The 18,471-nt window shown below is 40.5% G+C and overlaps 1 protein-coding gene across 1 annotated transcript; it reads right to left on the bottom strand.

Moving 5' to 3' along the window:
- Positions 1-9,448: 9,448 nt before the first annotated feature.
- On the bottom strand, positions 9,449-12,809 carry LOC115795627 (zinc finger CCHC domain-containing protein 18-like). The gene is made up of 2 exons (XM_030751616.1): positions 12,448-12,809; positions 9,449-12,132 (listed from the first exon to the last, which is right to left on the bottom strand). Exon 2 carries the CDS (start codon positions 11,195-11,197, stop codon positions 9,449-9,451), a length of 1,749 nt encoding a protein of 582 aa, XP_030607476.1. The 5' UTR covers positions 11,198-12,132; positions 12,448-12,809.
- Positions 12,810-18,471: the final 5,662 nt, after the last annotated feature.

The raw sequence follows: 18,471 nt of genomic DNA, 5'->3' as shown, positions 1-18,471 counted from the left end.
CCCTGTTGAAAGTCATGCACTCTTTAAGGGAGTACCCTCACAGAAGAATATGCGGGGCCAAATATCTGTGTAATAATTAATGAATACAAAATATTGTGCATTGAATATTTAATTGTTAACCTCTTAAGCAGCAAACTACTTGTGAAATTAGAAGACATCTAAACAATACTTCTTTATCTTCTTGATGAATGCTGTGTGTGTGTGTGTGTGTGTGGGGGGGGGGGGGGGGGGGGGGGGGGGGGGGGTATGCCATTTGCACTGTGTGAAACAAATCAGTTGTCACTTCAGGGGTTGTCCTGACTTTGCTTGTGTAAACCAGTTCTCCAGTGTAGACTTGTGAGTCAATCCAATTCATGTAAAGAGTGCTCCAGGCTGTTCTGCCGGTGCTGTCAGTCTATCTCATGTACTGCAGCGTGCATTCCCACCGCACATGGATGTACATAGTCCAAATTTCACAGGAATTTTTGCGTGCATGCATATTCTCAATCCATTAATTTCAGCACTGTTATATTCACTGTTTCCCTTATTTAGCCCTGCGGGACGTTTTTCCCCCATTCTCCCTCTCTCTCTCGCTGTGACTATTTGCATAGTCATATTTTCTACATTTTTCAGTGATGGAACAAAACGCAAAACACAAAACAAAAACAAACAAAACGCCCAAAACAAATTGTAATGTAAAACTGAGAATTTATTTCAGCATGAATGGATGTTAGAAGACATGGGCTCTTTTAAATGGGCAAATAGAGACAGAAAATATAAGTAAATACAACTCAAAGGGGTAAGAAAAGTAATTGGTTCATGCTGCAATAATAAAAATAAAAACAAACAAACCAAAAAAAAAAAAAAAAAACCCTGTTGTTATAGTTCACTGGCATCTTATAAGAGCCTGCTGTAGCTATAGGGCACGATAGGGTAATATGCAATAGCTTAGGAGCACAGTTCATGAACTAGGTCGGGAGAACTCATTACCTACATAAACTGTATTTGCTTCGTGTAATGTATGACCAAGGAATCATATCAGAGAGCTATTATATCTAACACAGTAGCTATTGTCTAAACACTAAAGGAAGGACTCAGCTGCGACTTTGTTCCAGAGAAATGTACAAGACTGGTTTGAGTTTTTAAATCCAATTTTTACATTTTTTTAATAAAAGATTTTTACAAGATGCTATTTATGTACAAACATAAAAACCCCATTAATTAAAAAAAAAAAAAGACATTGCGTCTGTTGTTTCAGGGTTTATTACAACATATTTCCCTGAATAGGCTCCCAGTTAGCAACAAGGTAAATAAAATTTCTGACTATAGCATTAAGAGATGTTACAAGAAAAAAAAAAAAGGAAGGAGTGAGAGATTGGGAATATTAGGTTCCAGTTCAGGTTACTTTATTTGTACCTGTAGATAGATTTATTTCCCTGCATCCCAGTGTTCCAGTGCCTGTTTATTCCTCCCTTAGTGTGCCTGCCTCCCTCATGTCAAGTCCTCTGTATTTAGGTCATGTCTGTTCCTTCCCCATTTACTTCCTGTTTTATTTTCCTAGCCTCCTGTTCCCTGTGTGTCCTGTTGAATTTCGCTTCCTGTGTTTCATTAGTGTGATTCTGTCCACCTGTTCTCTCCAGTTGTCTCTCGTTGGCCCTCATCATTGCATCGTTGCCGTCAGCTCTCCTTGCTGTGTGGTTCCTGAAGTTCCTCCTTGTAGTTAGTATCCTCTTAGTGTGTTTTGTACCCAGTCTGCTCCCTGTTTATTTAATGTGTCCCAGCAATAAAGCTGCGTTTTGAGTTCAAGTCCTGTCTCTGAAGTCTGCATTTTGGGGTCCTATTAACACAGGCAACAGACAAGCGTGATACAACATAATGAAGCACTAAATAAATATTAATAAAGAATTCACACTGCATCATGTAAGATATAAGAAACTCCAATTTGTTCAGATGTTAGAATTGGCTAATTAAAAACAATGAGCAGAAAGGAGTGGGTAGAAATTTAACAAACAGATGAAGTCCTGGCAATATTTTCTCTTTTTAACTCTGTTTTTGTAATTCTGAGATAATTCCTGAGAACATTTTAGCTCTAGCTAGACTGCACTCACTAGAGCTTATGAGATGTTCAACTACTAACCTATTTCTGCTGTGATTCGCTGTTTAGTACTGAACAGGTATCTTGTCAAAGCTTCCAAGAAAGGTCGTTGCTGCTCAGATCGAAGCTTGTAATGTAGCAGTATCAGCTCTCCTTCTTGTTTGTGGCATGATCGGGACACTCCCCAACTGGCTAAGGTACAATAGATCCAGCAACATCTGCAGCGTCTACAATCTGCAAAGTTACCCATCCAGAAGATGAAGGCAGCAATGACATAGGAGTCTTTCTTCTTTAAAATGATTGATAGAGTGCCCCTACCCCCTGGAGACTTAATTTAGGACTCATGGGAAATATTAAGTGAACAAATGATTCAGTTTCTTAAAACTGCATACAGTATGTGGATTTGGGTGCTTTTGAGTGAGGTCACCTTGGACCCCCAAAATTTGTATTTTTACAAAGCACTAATCAAAGCAGAAATAGAAAAAACTATGATGTCACATCATTAGGAACAAAATGTCATAAAAAGTCATAAAACCTGTGAGATATGACAAAAAATTTGTCTGGGTTCTTCATAGATTCCAGTTGGTAGGATGAGGGTACATCATAAAAAACCAATAAATAATTTTACCTTGACTTGATTTTTCTAGTTGGCAAACCTTGAATATGGATTCAGCCTTTACCTCTATTTGTTCTGCAGTTATCAATATGAAAGGATTCTCTCTGTTGGCAGAAATCCCAGATGTGGAGCACCACCAATATCTAATCAGGACTTCCTGGGCAGAAGGCCCAAGTGTTGAGAAGACCTTATGGACATTTTAATATCATCAAGATTAAAAAACTGTCAGTAAAAGTTATCAAACAAGCTATATAAAAGTAAAATTCACTGTCAGTACTTAGTTGCCCCAAAAAGGGTGTTTTTTTTAATTTCCCAGATCAATGAAATGAAGCAATATTTCATAGTTGTTCAGAAAACACGGTTATCCATGCACGTTCAAGATATGTGAAAATCCTGTTAGGATAAAAGAGCTGATAATGCTGAAGAGACTGAACCACTCTGCTGACTGAACCTGTGATTCTGCCATAAACCCACAATGCATCAGCTGATAGTCATGTTTGCTTTTGGCTTAGGAAGTAGTTGGTAGCGATTAGACAGTGAACACTGGGCCTATACATACTGAAAACCACTGTGTGCAGGTTGCATTAATATCATTTGTAACACCTTAGTCGTTACAGGGTTTGGACCAGATGACAGGTTCGGCTATGGAGAGTAGAGTTAGTGTCACCACAATTAAGGACCACAGACCAAGAGAATAAATTTAAATTAGCCGGCAAGATTTATTTACACACAACAAAAACCATAAAAGACTTTGACAACAGAAAACACAACAGCATACACCTTCCTGGTGTATAATCCCTCTTTTTGTTATCTTAACCAAAAGAAATAACTTAAATTTAGGGTTATTTGTTCAGTTCCCTTTGGTTTGTCTGTTTGAGTTAACTCAGTAGTCACTAAACCTAGTTTAGTTCTCTAGCTTCAAAATCTATTTATCTATTTTATTATTATTTTTTTTTAAAGTTAATACAAAATTAGGCTCTGTATTCAGATTCGGCAGACTCAATGTTATGTTAGGTTTAACCAACAAAATAGTTTGCAATCTCAATAATATCACAGCAGTACCACACAGGGTCATTCAATATTAAAATAAAAATATTGAACCAAAAGACACAACTCAAAATAATCCAGCAAAAGGCTGAACAAGGTGTGATGCACATGAGAGTCTCTTTTCTTTTGTCCTGCTGTTGATCCCTCTATTGTCTGTGTTCTGCGCTAGTCTTGAATCCACTGCTGTTAGCAGTCAAGGATAAATCCTACCAGTTCGGATGAAAACGGTCAACACTCCGCAGACAGCATGTTGCTCCACATGCACAGATCAGCAAATTCACAGTTCATCAGGTCCGGTGGCTCGCCATCTCGTTTCACCGCGTATGAAGTCCCACTTCAGTACTAGCTCAACTTTTCTCCACTCCAACTTAAATGGCCTAATGTAAGCAACATAAAATATCAATAAATAAACAAAATAAAGCGTTGGCTGCTTAAGACATTAGCCAAGAGTCAGCGTTTTGCTTAATAGATGCTGATTAAGCTGCACACCTGCCAAAATGGCGGAGCGGAGCTAAGTGGAAACACAACACTTGCACTTCAATTTCACACATGGGCATCATAATATCAAGTTTTAAAACACAAAAAACATAAATCTGACATCTTAGCTTATACTGTTTCCCAAATAATACATTCAACGTAACAAAATTCTCAAAAGAAATAAAATACATTTTTACGAACTCACCAAGTCCCATTCAGCAATGTACACACGTCTGAAGGGCAGGATAAAGTGGAAAAACAAAACAATTTCTCAAAAAATTAAAGATATTCTTTTAGATAAGTTTCCTTTGTTTAATAACGGCAGCTCGACGTCTGTGTGTCTGCAGCGATCTTGGTCAGAACCGAAAAGAATCCGGTTGGCTACTACCAGTCACATGGGCCACGCTGGGACACTTTCAGAATAAAAGCTTGCCTATTTAAAATTTCAACCATACATATTTTTAACCAACCAATAATCATCCATGGATTGAATGTTTGTTTTTAATATTTTTAAACCAGTTTTTTTCCAGATGAAATAATAAACAAAAATAAATTTTAATCAGGTTTTTACCTCATGCACACTGTCACCTGGGTTACACCCTCCCCTCTAAAATCTATGCAAGTCCCTTTGCATAGTGCATATGTTCAGACTATTTAAGGTGCTTCAATGGAATTAGTTATCGCTTCACTTAAGCTTTGAAATAAAGACTCAACTATGCTAATAAGAGGGTTTCCCAACTCAGGGTAAGTTAAGAGTTTTGGCTTTGTTCTTTCTCGAGAAGACCTTCTGACAGTTGGTTGTGTATCAGGGTCATGCTCTTCTGTGTTATTATCCACGGGTTCGTTCTCCTTCATTTGGTTATGAGTTGCTTCCTCTGCTTCAGGTGCAGTTTCCACTTCACCAGTGTCTGTTTCCATTTCTTTTTCCATTCCAGGTACAGGTAAGTTTTTGAGGTTCAGTGGCATATCCGGTTCGGAATCAGGTCCAATAATCTGCTCATTACATCCATCTGGAGCAATTTCAGGAACTGTCACAGGTTCTGAGACTGTTGCATTATCAAAGGTTGGTTGCTCAACAGTAGAATCTGAATGATTACTGGGAGAAAGGACCACTTCGTATTCCTTTATGGACTTTGAAACTTCCAGAGGAGCAACTGGAGGATAATACAATAGGTAGTTATCCTCATCGTCCAGGTTGTAATCCAGGTCTTGTTCGTCAGGATCAGTTATAGGGTGCTGACGTGTACTTGGCCGGCTTGGCTTTTCTTGCTCTGAGGAGACATTCACAGGAACGGTGGGTAAAAACCCACATGGCAACAAAAGGTCTCTGTGAAGAGTTCTTGTGGGACCAGCCTGATGCTCAGGCTTGACAGTGTATACAGGTAAGTTGCCCTTTTGACTCAAGACAACATGTACCACAGGTTCCCACTTATCAGCCAACTTGTGTTTGCCTCTAAGCCGGACATTCCTCACAAGTACACGATCACCAATATCAAGGACAGATTCAGTGACATATTTGTCATAACGGGCCTTGTTCCTTTCAGCAACTTTCGCAGCATTTTTGGTAGCTATTTGGTAGCTCTCCTGAAGATGGGATCTGAGTGCTTTGACATACTGCGAGTGGGATTGTTGCTGACGACGATTTAAAGGAACATTGAAGACAAGGTCAATTGGCAGCCTAGGTTGTCTTCCAAACATTAACTCATAGGGTGTAAACCCAGTGCTTTCATGTTTGGTGCAGTTATAGGCGTGCACAAGTGGCTTAACAAAGTCACGCCAGTGTCTCTTGTCTTCGTCTTTGAGTGTTCCAAGCATGTTGAGTAATGTTCTATTAAACCGTTCAACCGGGTTTCCTCTAGGATGATAAGGTGTCGTTCTGACCTTTTGGATACCAGCAAGGTCACAAAGGTCTTGAATAAGCTTTGACTGAAAGTCTGCTCCTTGATCACTGTGCAACTTTTCGGGAAATCCATAGTGAACAATGAAGTTTTCCCACAAAGCTTTGGCTACAGTTTTAGCCTTCTGGTTGGGAGTAGGAGTTGCTACAGCGTATTTAGTGAAGAAATCAGTAATGACGAGAACATCTTTGGTGTTGCTCCGGTCTGGTTCAATAGTCAGAAAGTCAATACAGACTAGTTCAAGAGGTCTGGTGACTTGAATGTTTACCAGAGGCGCTGCCTTCTCTGGCAGTGCCTTTCTGAAAACACATCGACTACAGGTTTTGATCTTTTGCTCAACATCTGCGGCCATTCTTGGCCAGAAAAATCTGGATCGCACTAGGTCGAGAGTGCGGTCTATACCAAGATGACCCATGTCATCATGGAGACTTTTTAAAACCATGAGTCTGAGGCTCTCAGGTAAGACCAGTTGACACTGAGACTCTTCACCAACTTGCCTCTTTCTGTAGAGAATCCCATTCTGCAACTTAAGCTTTTTTAGCTCTCGCAGAAGGATGGAAAGTTGTGGGATCTCCTTTCGCACAGCAGGGGGTGATGTTTCACCTGTTTCAAGCTGGCGAATGATTTCATTGATCGCAGGGTCATCCATTTGATGTTTTTTTAACTCTTCTACTGAAATGCATGGAATGACTGGATTACTGTCACACTGATCAAAACCATCAGGAATGGCATTAGCTGACATGGACAGGGAAGTTACAAGTGGACACGTAAATGCATGGTCATTTGTGTCCGAGGAATGGAGAATTAGGTGTTTTTCACAAATTGCATTGACAGCATTTTGAGAAACATGAGTGAACAGATCAGTACCAGGTAAGTGGTGCTGAAGGAACTGACTGATTCGCTCTTGTTCTTTCTGGGAAACAATGTCATTTACTGGTTCTGGGTGGGGACGGCGGGATAGCCCGTCCGCATCTATGTTTTGTTTCCCTGCTCTGTACTTGAGCTGGAAATCAAAAGAGGACAGAGCAGACAACCAACGATAACTGGTTGCATCCAGCTTAGCTGTGGTCAAGATATAAGTTAAAGGGTTGCTGTCAGTAACCACAGTGAAAGCATTTCCATACAGGTAGTCACAAAACTTTTCAGTTACAGCCCACTTTAGGGCTAAAAACTCGAGCTTGTGAGCTGGATAATGGCTTTCACTCTTTGACAGTCCCCGGCTTGCATATGCGATTACACGCACCTCTCCTCCCTGCTCTTGATAAAGAGCAGCCCCTAACCCTGTTGTGCTTGCATCTGTGTGTAGCAGATAAGGCAACTTGGGGTTGGCAAACCCTAACACAGGAGCTGTAGTGAGTTTGTCAATTATGGTCTCAAATGCCTGTTGGCAACTTTCTGTCCATCTTTCTCCAAAAGGGGCCTTTGGCTGAAAGTACTGGACATCTGGTGTTTTAGGACTATTACCCTTCCTCAGTGGTGGGTATCCGGCAGTGAGATTGGTCAGGGGTTTCACAATTTTGGAATAGTCTTTGATAAATCGTCTGTAATACCCAGCGAAACCTAAGAAGGAACGGAGCTCTTTGAGGTTTCTGGGACTTGGCCATGTTTTCAGGGCTGCGACTTTTTCAGGGTCTGTTTCAACACCCTGTTGGGAGACAATGTGTCCCAAGTACCGTACTGATGTCTGGAAGAACTTGCACTTTTCCAGAGACAGTTTCAGCCCATATTCTTTAAGGCGATTGAGGACATGAAGAAGGCGTGTTTCATGCTCCTCAAGGGTTTCAGAGAAAACTATAAGGTCGTCCAGAAATACTAGGACTTCCTTAAGGTTTATGTCCCCCATACATTTCTCCATCAGCCTTTGAAAAGTGCTGGGAGCGTTCGTTATGCCTTGGGGCATCCTATTGAACTCCCAAAACCCCATGGGGCATACAAAGGCTGTCTTGTGCTTGTCTGCCTCGTCCACCTCAATTTGGTAGTACCCACTTTTGAGGTCAAGGACCGAGAACCACTTCGATCCAGTGAGGGCTGAGAATGCCTCTTCCAAGTTGGGAATGGCATAGGCATCTTTGATGGTGTGCAGATTTAGCTTTCGATAATCGACGCAGAGTCTTACATCTCCATTCTTCTTCCTCACCACCACTATTGGCGAAGAAAATGGTGAATCAGACTCGCGGATTATTCCTGCCTCACTCAGTTCTTGCAAATGTTTTCGAACAGCATCAAGGTCCTGAGGTCGTACTGGACGGGGCCTGTGTTTGAAAGGCGTTTCATCACTCAGTTTTATTTGATGTTTTACCTTGTTTGTACAACCAAAGTCTGTATCATGTTGTGCAAAAACTTCAGGCATAGTACTGAGTTTTTGTACAATCCGCTCTTTCCATTCAGCTGGAACTGGAGAATCAGCGAAGTTGAGATTTAGCACTGTGGATTCTTTTGATTTGGGTGGCTGCGTGGATTTTAGTATTTGGCTGGTTGTCACTATCTCCTGCATAGCATGGATTTCAGCAATGACACTCTTTGCAGGAATAATAATGTCATGTTTGCTCTCATTTCGCACAACAACTGGAAGCTTTTGTGAGGGCCTTTCAGGAAAGGTGAGTAAACAATTGGTGACTAGAATGCCACCAGGCAAAGAGGATGTGGAGGGTGGCTCAACAACAACCCACTTGTCTGGGGTTTTAGTGTTAACATGGACTGACCCCTCCAACACTCGGCTCTGGCCTGCAGGTATAACTTCTGGCTCTTTTCCAGATAGTCTAACAAGTCCGAGACTACTGTTTTCCTTCTGCTTGTGTCTCTGTTGCAACACGCTTAACACCACTCTGTAGCCGTAAGGTAGTGCATGGAGATCTGCACCGGTCAAGAAGAAATGCTCATAGAGAAGGTCAAGAGTGTTGGTACCAATCAAAAGAGAGGACTGGGCATTAGAACGTGTGTCTGGGACAACTAATGCAAAGGTGGACACGGTCATTTCAGAACCAAAACAGCTCTGTGGGAAGGTAATCTCGACCTCAATGAAACCTGAGTAAGGAACATTTTGACCGTTTGCAGCTTCAACTTCCAGCAGCTCATTTATTGGATGAATTTCCAGGTGAGAGAGATTGTTTTCATAGAATGAGTGTGACACGGTAGTCACCTGAGATCCTGTATCAAGAAGACAACTGCTAACCTGACCATCAATTTGGACTTGAGCAGTATACTTAGCTCCAACTAAGCCTTTAGGTAGTTTAACAGTGGTTGATTTGTTGTGCAGTCTCTTTTTTCTGAATGACTGTTTCAGAGAGGGACTGGTCTCATTAACAGCACCCATCTGTCCCGCAATGAGGGCTGTTTTTAGTTTAAAGAATGGGATGAGTTTTGATTGTTCTGTTTATCCCAAAGTAACTGTTTGTCTTTTAATTGTTTCCTTTTATCAGCAACCAAGGATGGGTTTGGGTCATTTGAGCATGCAGAGGCAATATGCCCATCTTCACCACAGTGGAAACAATACCACGGCTTTGGTCTGTTCCTTGTGGCTTGAAGTGTAGTGGAGATTTGCTCAGGCATTTTGGGTCTAGGCTTTGTCCTAGCATTAGCTTGTGGTGTGCTAGGCTTCTTTTTGGGAGAACCTGGTGGCTTAAGTCTAGCAAGATGGCTCTGAAGCTCAGTGATCTGTGCCTTCAAATCTGCGACCACATTGCTTGGAGGAGCTGTGGGTTGGTCCGCTTTCTGTGCTCTTAATCTTGTCAATTGAGTTTGCAGCTCAGTTATTTGTGTTCGCATTTCAGTGATTTGATGTTGCAAAATGGGCTCCGATGTATCAGTGGCTGCTGCAAGGGCGTGGGAAGACACTTTTGGTCTTGTAGCAGCAAAGTGTTTTTTCATTCGGCTTTCTTTTGCAACATGTTTATCTTCCTCCACTCTCAACTGTAGCAACAACTCTGCAAATGGAGGAGGGTTATCTTTTTGTCGCTCGAGCTGAAGGTCTGCCAACAATGCGTTATCCCAACACCCACGACAAAACTGCCGTAGTAGGTGTCGGTCTGCCTCGCTAGCTGAAACACCACCTCTGTTCAAAGCTTTGGAGAGAGCTGTATGTAATCGGTGGAGGTAATGTGATGGCTTTTCACCTGCATCCTGCAGTGTGTTAAGAAATTTAGCAAAAAGCTCATCGCCATCTTCCACTGTGCCAAATGCTGAATTGAGCAGCTCAAGGTAAGCTGAAGGCAAAGCTTGAGGGCCTAAATGTTTAACTATATTGGCTGCAGGAGGTACAAGACTGTCTGAAATTTTCCGTGAGCACTGCAAGTCAGACAGATCAGGATCTTGCTGCATAAGCTCAACACTGTGGCGCCATGTGTCAAAGTCAACCTCGTGACTAGGGCAAGGTAACCTGCCTGAAAAGGGTCTCAGGCGAAAGGATGCACTCGCCTGTGAGACTGGAGATTCACTCCGAACTATGTGCTCCACAATAACCTTTTGAACCTCTGGGTGGGTTATAAGGGTTTTTGGAACATTGCATGGCAGATCAGGTTGTGTTGGCTTGCCTGAATCAGATTCAGTTACATTTAAGTTGGTTTCATTCACCTTAACTGGGTCACTTGGAAGAGCTTGTGATTGTTGGGTGACTGTGGCTGTAGGTCTACTTTGTGTTTCTTGCATAGGAAATGCAGTTTCAGCTGGTTCTGGATCACCAGCAACTGACTGACTGCATTCAGACAGATGCTCATGCAAAACATCCTCAAAAGGCTTGCCACTTAATTTGGCGATTTTCTGTAGTTCACTAATCAAGCTGTGGGTGGCGCTGGTTGTAACAGCTGACACATATTCCGTTGACAGGGCTCTGATGTAAGGGACTCCAGTAGGTCTCTCAAATTTGTAGGGCAGCAAGGGTTCAAGCGCTATCAAGGCAGTTCCACTCTCATACTCCACAATGGCATTTTTGGGGTAGGGAGAGTGGAGATCATCAACTTTAATGGTTCTCGAGATGCGCCCATACTTGTTCAGGAAGTCAGATAACTCTTCATCAAAGTCTGCATCAGTGAAGCCCCCAATGATAACTGAGTTTGGGATTTTAATGTTTTCTTTATCAACAATGTCCATTTTTGCCGGTCTTGGCCTATTTTGAGGTCTGGGTCAAAAATAAGGTTTTATGGTTCTATTTACAGTGTGGTTAAGGTTTTATTACTACTCTCCTGGCTGGCTCGCCACTTTTGTACTGTAACACCTTAGTCGTTACAGGGTTTGGACCAGATGACAGGTTCGGCTATGGAGAGTAGAGTTAGTGTCACCACAATTAAGGACCACAGACCAAGAGAATAAATTTAAATTAGCCGGCAAGATTTATTTACACACAACAAAAACCATAAAAGACTTTGACAACAGAAAACACAACAGCATACACCTTCCTGGTGTATAATCCCTCTTTTTGTTATCTTAACCAAAAGAAATAACTTAAATTTAGGGTTATTTGTTCAGTTCCCTTTGGTTTGTCTGTTTGAGTTAACTCAGTAGTCACTAAACCTAGTTTAGTTCTCTAGCTTCAAAATCTATTTATCTATTTTATTATTATTTTTTTTTAAAGTTAATACAAAATTAGGCTCTGTATTCAGATTCGGCAGACTCAATGTTATGTTAGGTTTAACCAACAAAATAGTTTGCAATCTCAATAATATCACAGCAGTACCACACAGGGTCATTCAATATTAAAATAAAAATATTGAACCAAAAGACACAACTCAAAATAATCCAGCAAAAGGCTGAACAAGGTGTGATGCACATGAGAGTCTCTTTTCTTTTGTCCTGCTGTTGATCCCTCTATTGTCTGTGTTCTGCGCTAGTCTTGAATCCACTGCTGTTAGCAGTCAAGGATAAATCCTACCAGTTCGGATGAAAACGGTCAACACTCCGCAGACAGCATGTTGCTCCACATGCACAGATCAGCAAATTCACAGTTCATCAGGTCCGGTGGCTCGCCATCTCGTTTCACCGCGTATGAAGTCCCACTTCAGTACTAGCTCAACTTTTCTCCACTCCAACTTAAATGGCCTAATGTAAGCAACATAAAATATCAATAAATAAACAAAATAAAGCGTTGGCTGCTTAAGACATTAGCCAAGAGTCAGCGTTTTGCTTAATAGATGCTGATTAAGCTGCACACCTGCCAAAATGGCGGAGCGGAGCTAAGTGGAAACACAACACTTGCACTTCAATTTCACACATGGGCATCATAATATCAAGTTTTAAAACACAAAAAACATAAATCTGACATCTTAGCTTATACTGTTTCCCAAATAATACATTCAACGTAACAAAATTCTCAAAAGAAATAAAATACATTTTTACGAACTCACCAAGTCCCATTCAGCAATGTACACACGTCTGAAGGGCAGGATAAAGTGGAAAAACAAAACAATTTCTCAAAAAATTAAAGATATTCTTTTAGATAAGTTTCCTTTGTTTAATAACGGCAGCTCGACGTCTGTGTGTCTGCAGCGATCTTGGTCAGAACCGAAAAGAATCCGGTTGGCTACTACCAGTCACATGGGCCACGCTGGGACACTTTCAGAATAAAAGCTTGCCTATTTAAAATTTCAACCATACATATTTTTAACCAACCAATAATCATCCATGGATTGAATGTTTGTTTTTAATATTTTTAAACCAGTTTTTTTCCAGATGAAATAATAAACAAAAATAAATTTTAATCAGGTTTTTACCTCATGCACACTGTCACCTGGGTTACACATTCATGAGACATCTCCACCAATATCTCTCACAGATGCATTAATATATTATAAATTTGAGAAAGGCCTGTGAATTTCCAATAAAAGCACTGACACAGATGTCTTGATGCAGGCTCAATAATCCATCCATGCACTTCTGCTTATCCTGTTTAGGGTCATGGGGGGGCTGGAGCCTATCCCAGCTGGCATAGGGCGAGAGGCAGGGTACACCCTGTACAGGTCGCCAGCCTGTCGCAGGGCCAACACAGAGAGGCAGACAGCCATTCACACTCACATTCATATGTATGGGCAGTTTAGAATTTCCAATTAACCTCACCCCAGTAAGTGCATGTCTTTGGACTGTGGGTGGAAACCGAGTACCCAGAGAAAACCCACACAGACACGGGGAGAACATGTAAACTCCACACAGAGAGAGAGGGAGGGGCCGAGGTGGAATCGAACCCAGGCCTATTCTAACTGTGAGACAGCAGTGCTAACCAGTGCACCACTGTGCTGCCAGGTAAGGAAATCCCAGAAAGTTGATACTGTTTTTAGCGTTTTTCGTTGATTGATGACTGAAGCCACTCCAAGAAACTTGGAGATGTCATAGGTAACAGGCCTTTAAGGTACCCCCAGTTTCTTTATCTTAGGTAAACCATACAGACGTCCCCTGGGTGTATTGTATTTTGTCCTGTCTCCCTCCCCTCAAGCCCACCCGGTCACAGCAGATGACTGCCCCTCCCTGAACCTGGTTCTGCTGGAGGTTTCTTCCTGTTAAAAGGGAATTTTTCCTTCCCACTGTCACCAAGTTTTTGCTCATAGGGAATCATGTTGACTGTTGGGTTTTCTCTGTAATTATTGTAGGGTCTTTACTTTTCAATTTAAAGCACCTTGAGGTGACTGTTTGTTGTGATTTGGCGCTATATAAATAAAATTGAATTGAATTGAATTATATTATTAGGTATATTATATTATATTATCTGGAGCTGTATTGTGTTATCTGGTCAGTAGTCGGAGTGGGTCAACTGTGCTGTTTTTTAAGGTTGGGGAAACCTGCAGTCAGCTGAGACTGAAGAGGTCAGCTGGATAAGTAATGAAACATTTGTTCCACTGAAAACACGTCATTTTCTGCCACTGACACAAAAACACTTGTTGGAAAGGAACAGCTCCTCTGAAATATTCACATTTGTTGTCATGCAAATCACAGTAAGTCTGCTAAGACTTTCTGCAAGTAAAGCAATACAAGTTTCTGTTCATAAAATTTACATGGGATTTAAAGCAATGTATCATGATATCAGACTACAATGACATTTTATTTCTATAAAGAGAATAGAGAGTGTGTTTGTGACATCTGTTCTCTATTTGGAAGATGTATTATTATGTCATAACTATTTCATTTTATGTCTGTCTCATCTGCAAAGCTTCACACTGAAAGATTTAGCTTTTATCAATACAAAAATGATTATTTATTATTTCTATAAGCAGACTTAATTCTCACTCTGGCACTTGAGGACTTTGCCGTTCATACATTCATGATGCTGTGGATGGCTGGGTAATTTTTTTTTAAGAGGTCTGGAACCAGAGTTACACACTGTAGGTAGAATTAAAAAATGTACATCTTTAACACTCACCAACAACGTGGGAGACAGCAATACATGCCAGTTCTCACCAAGATTGACTTATTTAGAATCTGAAAGATGTTATAATTATGTAGAATTCTCTGACAATGAAGCTTTAAATGAAAAGAGGCTCTTCAAATCAAAGAAAGATAATAAAATGCTCTGAAAACACTTGACATTCTACCCATGTGATTATTCCTGTCTCTAGAGCTGTTGTTGCTGCAATCCATCATCTTGATTTGTGCAAATCAAATGAATTGTGCATTTGTATTTATAACAGATTATTTATTTTGTTTGTTTGTTTGTTTGTTTGTTTTAAATGACCTTTAATGCTGGCACGCTATCAGCTGTTCTTAAATGTGTACTGTGATTCTTTGGAAGAGGAAAAAAATAACTAAACTTGGAATGAACAACAGAATTCTTGAGAAATCGTTTGGCGCTCCGTCTCACATGATCTAAGTCAGAAATTAGAAAGAAGCCAACAGTACCCCACCCCGCCCCCTTGTCCCTGCGGGTGCCAAAATAACAAGTTCAAACACATCTCAGTGTAACCACGATGCGATGTAGTCAGCTTGTATGATGCAGGCAACCACTAAACAACATCAAACCCCTTTTCCCATGATACCACCAAAACTTTTGTGCAATTAATTTCTGACATAGCTGCAATCACGTAAGAGCACCACCTCTGACAATTTCCTGGCACTTATCAGAGAGACAGATGAAACCTGGATGGGATTTCACTCAAATTACCACATGCAGGAGTTTCTTCTTGGCAAGAACATGATGATCCAGCTTGCTCTCAACGTCGTGGTTCAAATTACTGTTATTGGGTAGCAGTTATTGGTTTATATGCCAGCACCAAAAGTGACATTCTGCTTTGAAAGACAAAGGGTAATGAAAGCACAGAAAACACAGAACTGAGGACACAGAACATGCAAAACTGAGGCAGCTAATTCATTGGTTGTAATCACTGTTTTATCTTTTCTGATAAATTTAGCCCCAGAGACAAAAGGCAATGAAAAATATACCAGATATTTTTTAGACTAACAACCACCAAGTGTCACTGGATTTTCTACCCTGCATGTGGCTGCAAATATTTCTCCAGTGCACAGTGGTTCTGTCTGTCAGTTTCTGTCACAAACATGCTATCCTATACTCAGTATTACTGTCATTTAGTCCCGAGGGCATTTCTGGCTTCTTCCGCTGGTGCTGGGAACGCTCGCTCCACCCCCTCCCAGCTCATTAATGAATGAACTGTCATGTCGGTTTACTGTGGGACTCATCATCCCAAGAGATGACATGTGGGAGAACTTTTAATAATTAATGCAGTGTGTTGTTTATAGGAAGAATGTATTTTTACTTAGACAAACATCTCTTGGCACATAAAAAAAAAATTGTGGAGTAATGTTCAAAAGAAGTACATAGTTTTACAAATAGGGTAGCTAACATGTTGCAATGCCTGTGAGTTTCTTGAAGATGTTTGTATTATTATTATTATCTTTGTGAATGAATAATAATAATTAGGCTTAAGGTTCCTTCATTAAATATCATAAGTGACTAAAGTCCAACAGTCTTTATCCTTATATTTATTCCACCACAAACTCACGGCTGCTAGCCCTTAATCATTAATTAAGTAATTAGCATCAATCTGGAGTCTTTGGAGCATTTTTGTGAGTGATCAGCTCCTCTGATTTTTCCTCTGGTGTTACCAGACATGCACCACTGGATCTAAACCAAGTTCTATCTGGTACCTTGTAGTTTCTTGTAAATACCATATGATCACTGAAGTAAACAATGCATATTATACTACAACACAATATGCTGACTCTTGAACTAGCTAACATTTGGAAATGTCATACAACAAAAAAGTGTTCATTTATTTTTTATTTTTTGTGCAAGTAAAGTAGATGTATCTTGCCATTATTAACGCCAACTTTTCAAAGCTAATTATGTCAGAAACAGCAGAATTTACAACCCAAATTCCAAATTAAAGCTGCAAGCAGCGATGGTAGGGCCCCCGGAAGCACGTCGAGCTGTGGTGCCGTTCATGGTTGCTACAGTCAGGAGCGTCAGGGGGTCACCTGAATGTTTTTAGCCTGGTAGGCTACTTGGATTTTGTGTCATTTGGCCACTGAACATCTCCTACGCCCACTAGGTGGCGTTGGCAAGTGCCCACTAATTACATGTCATGCTGCTGTGTATAATGCTGGCACCCAATAATGAAAATTTCATGCTTATGGGATGATGATTACCAGTCTACTGCTGATTTCCTGCTCCCACTAGGTGGCGTTATGAGTGTAACCGAATGTTGGTATATAGACTCACACTCTTCAAGTACGTGAAGTTTGGGACAGATTGGACAGTGTTTATTGTGACAATTTGGTGTCTTGTGGCGTCACAAATTCAGTGTGCTGCCACAAAAACCTGAAAGCGTCACAATTTAACATCATCAGCTTTTTCAGATTGAACTCATGTTGATCTGATGAAATGTGTAGAAGGAGTTAGTTACAGTATAAGGCCTAAAAATGGAGATAAATGCCCTGCTGAAAAGAGAACCAAAATCAGAGCATTTGATGGCCCACTTGTCTAGATGGCATTGAGTGATTTTGGTCTCACTGGGTTAAACTAGGACCCTGATAGTATGGGGTGTGCATTAGTGTCTACGGAAATGGAAGCTTGCACATCTGGTCAATGCTGAAAGGCATATGCAGGTTTTAGAGGAACATATGGCCACATCCAGAAAATGTCTTTTTCAGGGAATGCCTTGCATATTTCAGCAAGACAATGTAAAACCACATACTGCATCTATTACAACACCACAGCTTTGTAGTAGAAGAGTCCCTGTGCTGAACTGACCTGCATGACCAGACTTTTCACCAAATGAAAACATTTTAAACTAGAAGGTAGTCTGGATATATTTGATTCAGTTTAATAGCATCGTCAGATATGAATTGTATATGTGTACATGATTTTTGTGTAGGGTTTGTACTTCACTTTGCATTGTTGTATTTTAATTTTAAATAGAAAAAGACATTGAATTATCAACAGTACTTGTTTATAGCTGAGTACCAAATTTTCATTGCGATAGATGAAAAAATTAACTGAGAAATTAATTTTAAAATTTTGCCAATGATGAGAGATAGGGAATGAAAATGAAATCATATGTTTAGGGGTCCCTAAGGAATATTTACACAAAGTTTCATCAATTTTGGTTAAAAACCTTTTAGGTTATATTGCTAACACATATACAAACAAATGAACAGGGGTGAAGACATAACCTGGAATCCTCCATCAGACAAGAATGGGACAACATTCCTCATCCAAAAGTCCAGCAACTGGTCTCTTTCATTCCCAGATGTTTAGACTGGTGTTAAAATAAAAGCAGTTCTACACACAGTGGTAAACATGGATCTGTTCCAACTTCTTTCAGTTGTGTTCCTGCAATCAAATTCAAAATGATTTTGAAATGGTTTATTTTCTCAGTTTGAACATTTGATATGTTTTCTGTGTTCTACTGCTCTGCTTTAAATGATGATTTCAGTTATTAAGGGAATCCTACCTTGACCTATGAGAAAATCTAACTGCCCCCTCCCTTGTTAAATCATGAATTAACTGTGATTAAACACATTTTCTGCACAACAATGATCCAAAACACACCAGCAAATCCACCTCTGAATGACTAAAAAAAAAAAATAACAAAATGAAGATTTTGGAGTGGCCTAGTCAAAGTTAACTTAAATCCATTTGAGATGCTTTGCCATGACCTTGAACACACTGTTCATGCTCGAAAATCCTCCAATGTCACTGAATCAAAACAATTCTGTGGGTCAGAGTGGGCCAGAATTCCTCCACAGCGATGTGAAAGACTCACTGCCAGGTATCACAAATTCTTGATCAGTTCTTGCTGCTAATGTTGGCACAGTCAGTTATTGGGTTTAGGGGGCAATTACTTTTTTTTTCTACTTACATTCTTGTGTTTCTCTTGAACTGGGACTACGCAGCATCACCACTGCACTGCATCAGAGGTGGTTCA

The sequence above is a fragment of the Archocentrus centrarchus genome, chromosome 17 (assembly GCF_007364275.1).
Source record: "Archocentrus centrarchus isolate MPI-CPG fArcCen1 chromosome 17, fArcCen1, whole genome shotgun sequence".
NCBI classification, from domain to species: Eukaryota; Metazoa; Chordata; class Actinopteri; order Cichliformes; family Cichlidae; genus Archocentrus; species Archocentrus centrarchus.
Note: the sequence above shows the minus strand (reverse complement) of the source record. Positions and strands in the feature narration are given on the sequence as shown.

Excerpts from the sequence above, each read along its gene's own strand:
- LOC115795627 (XM_030751616.1), bottom strand. The coding sequence starts at position 11,197 with ATGGACATTGTTGATAAAGAAAACATTAAAATCCCAAACTCAGTTATC.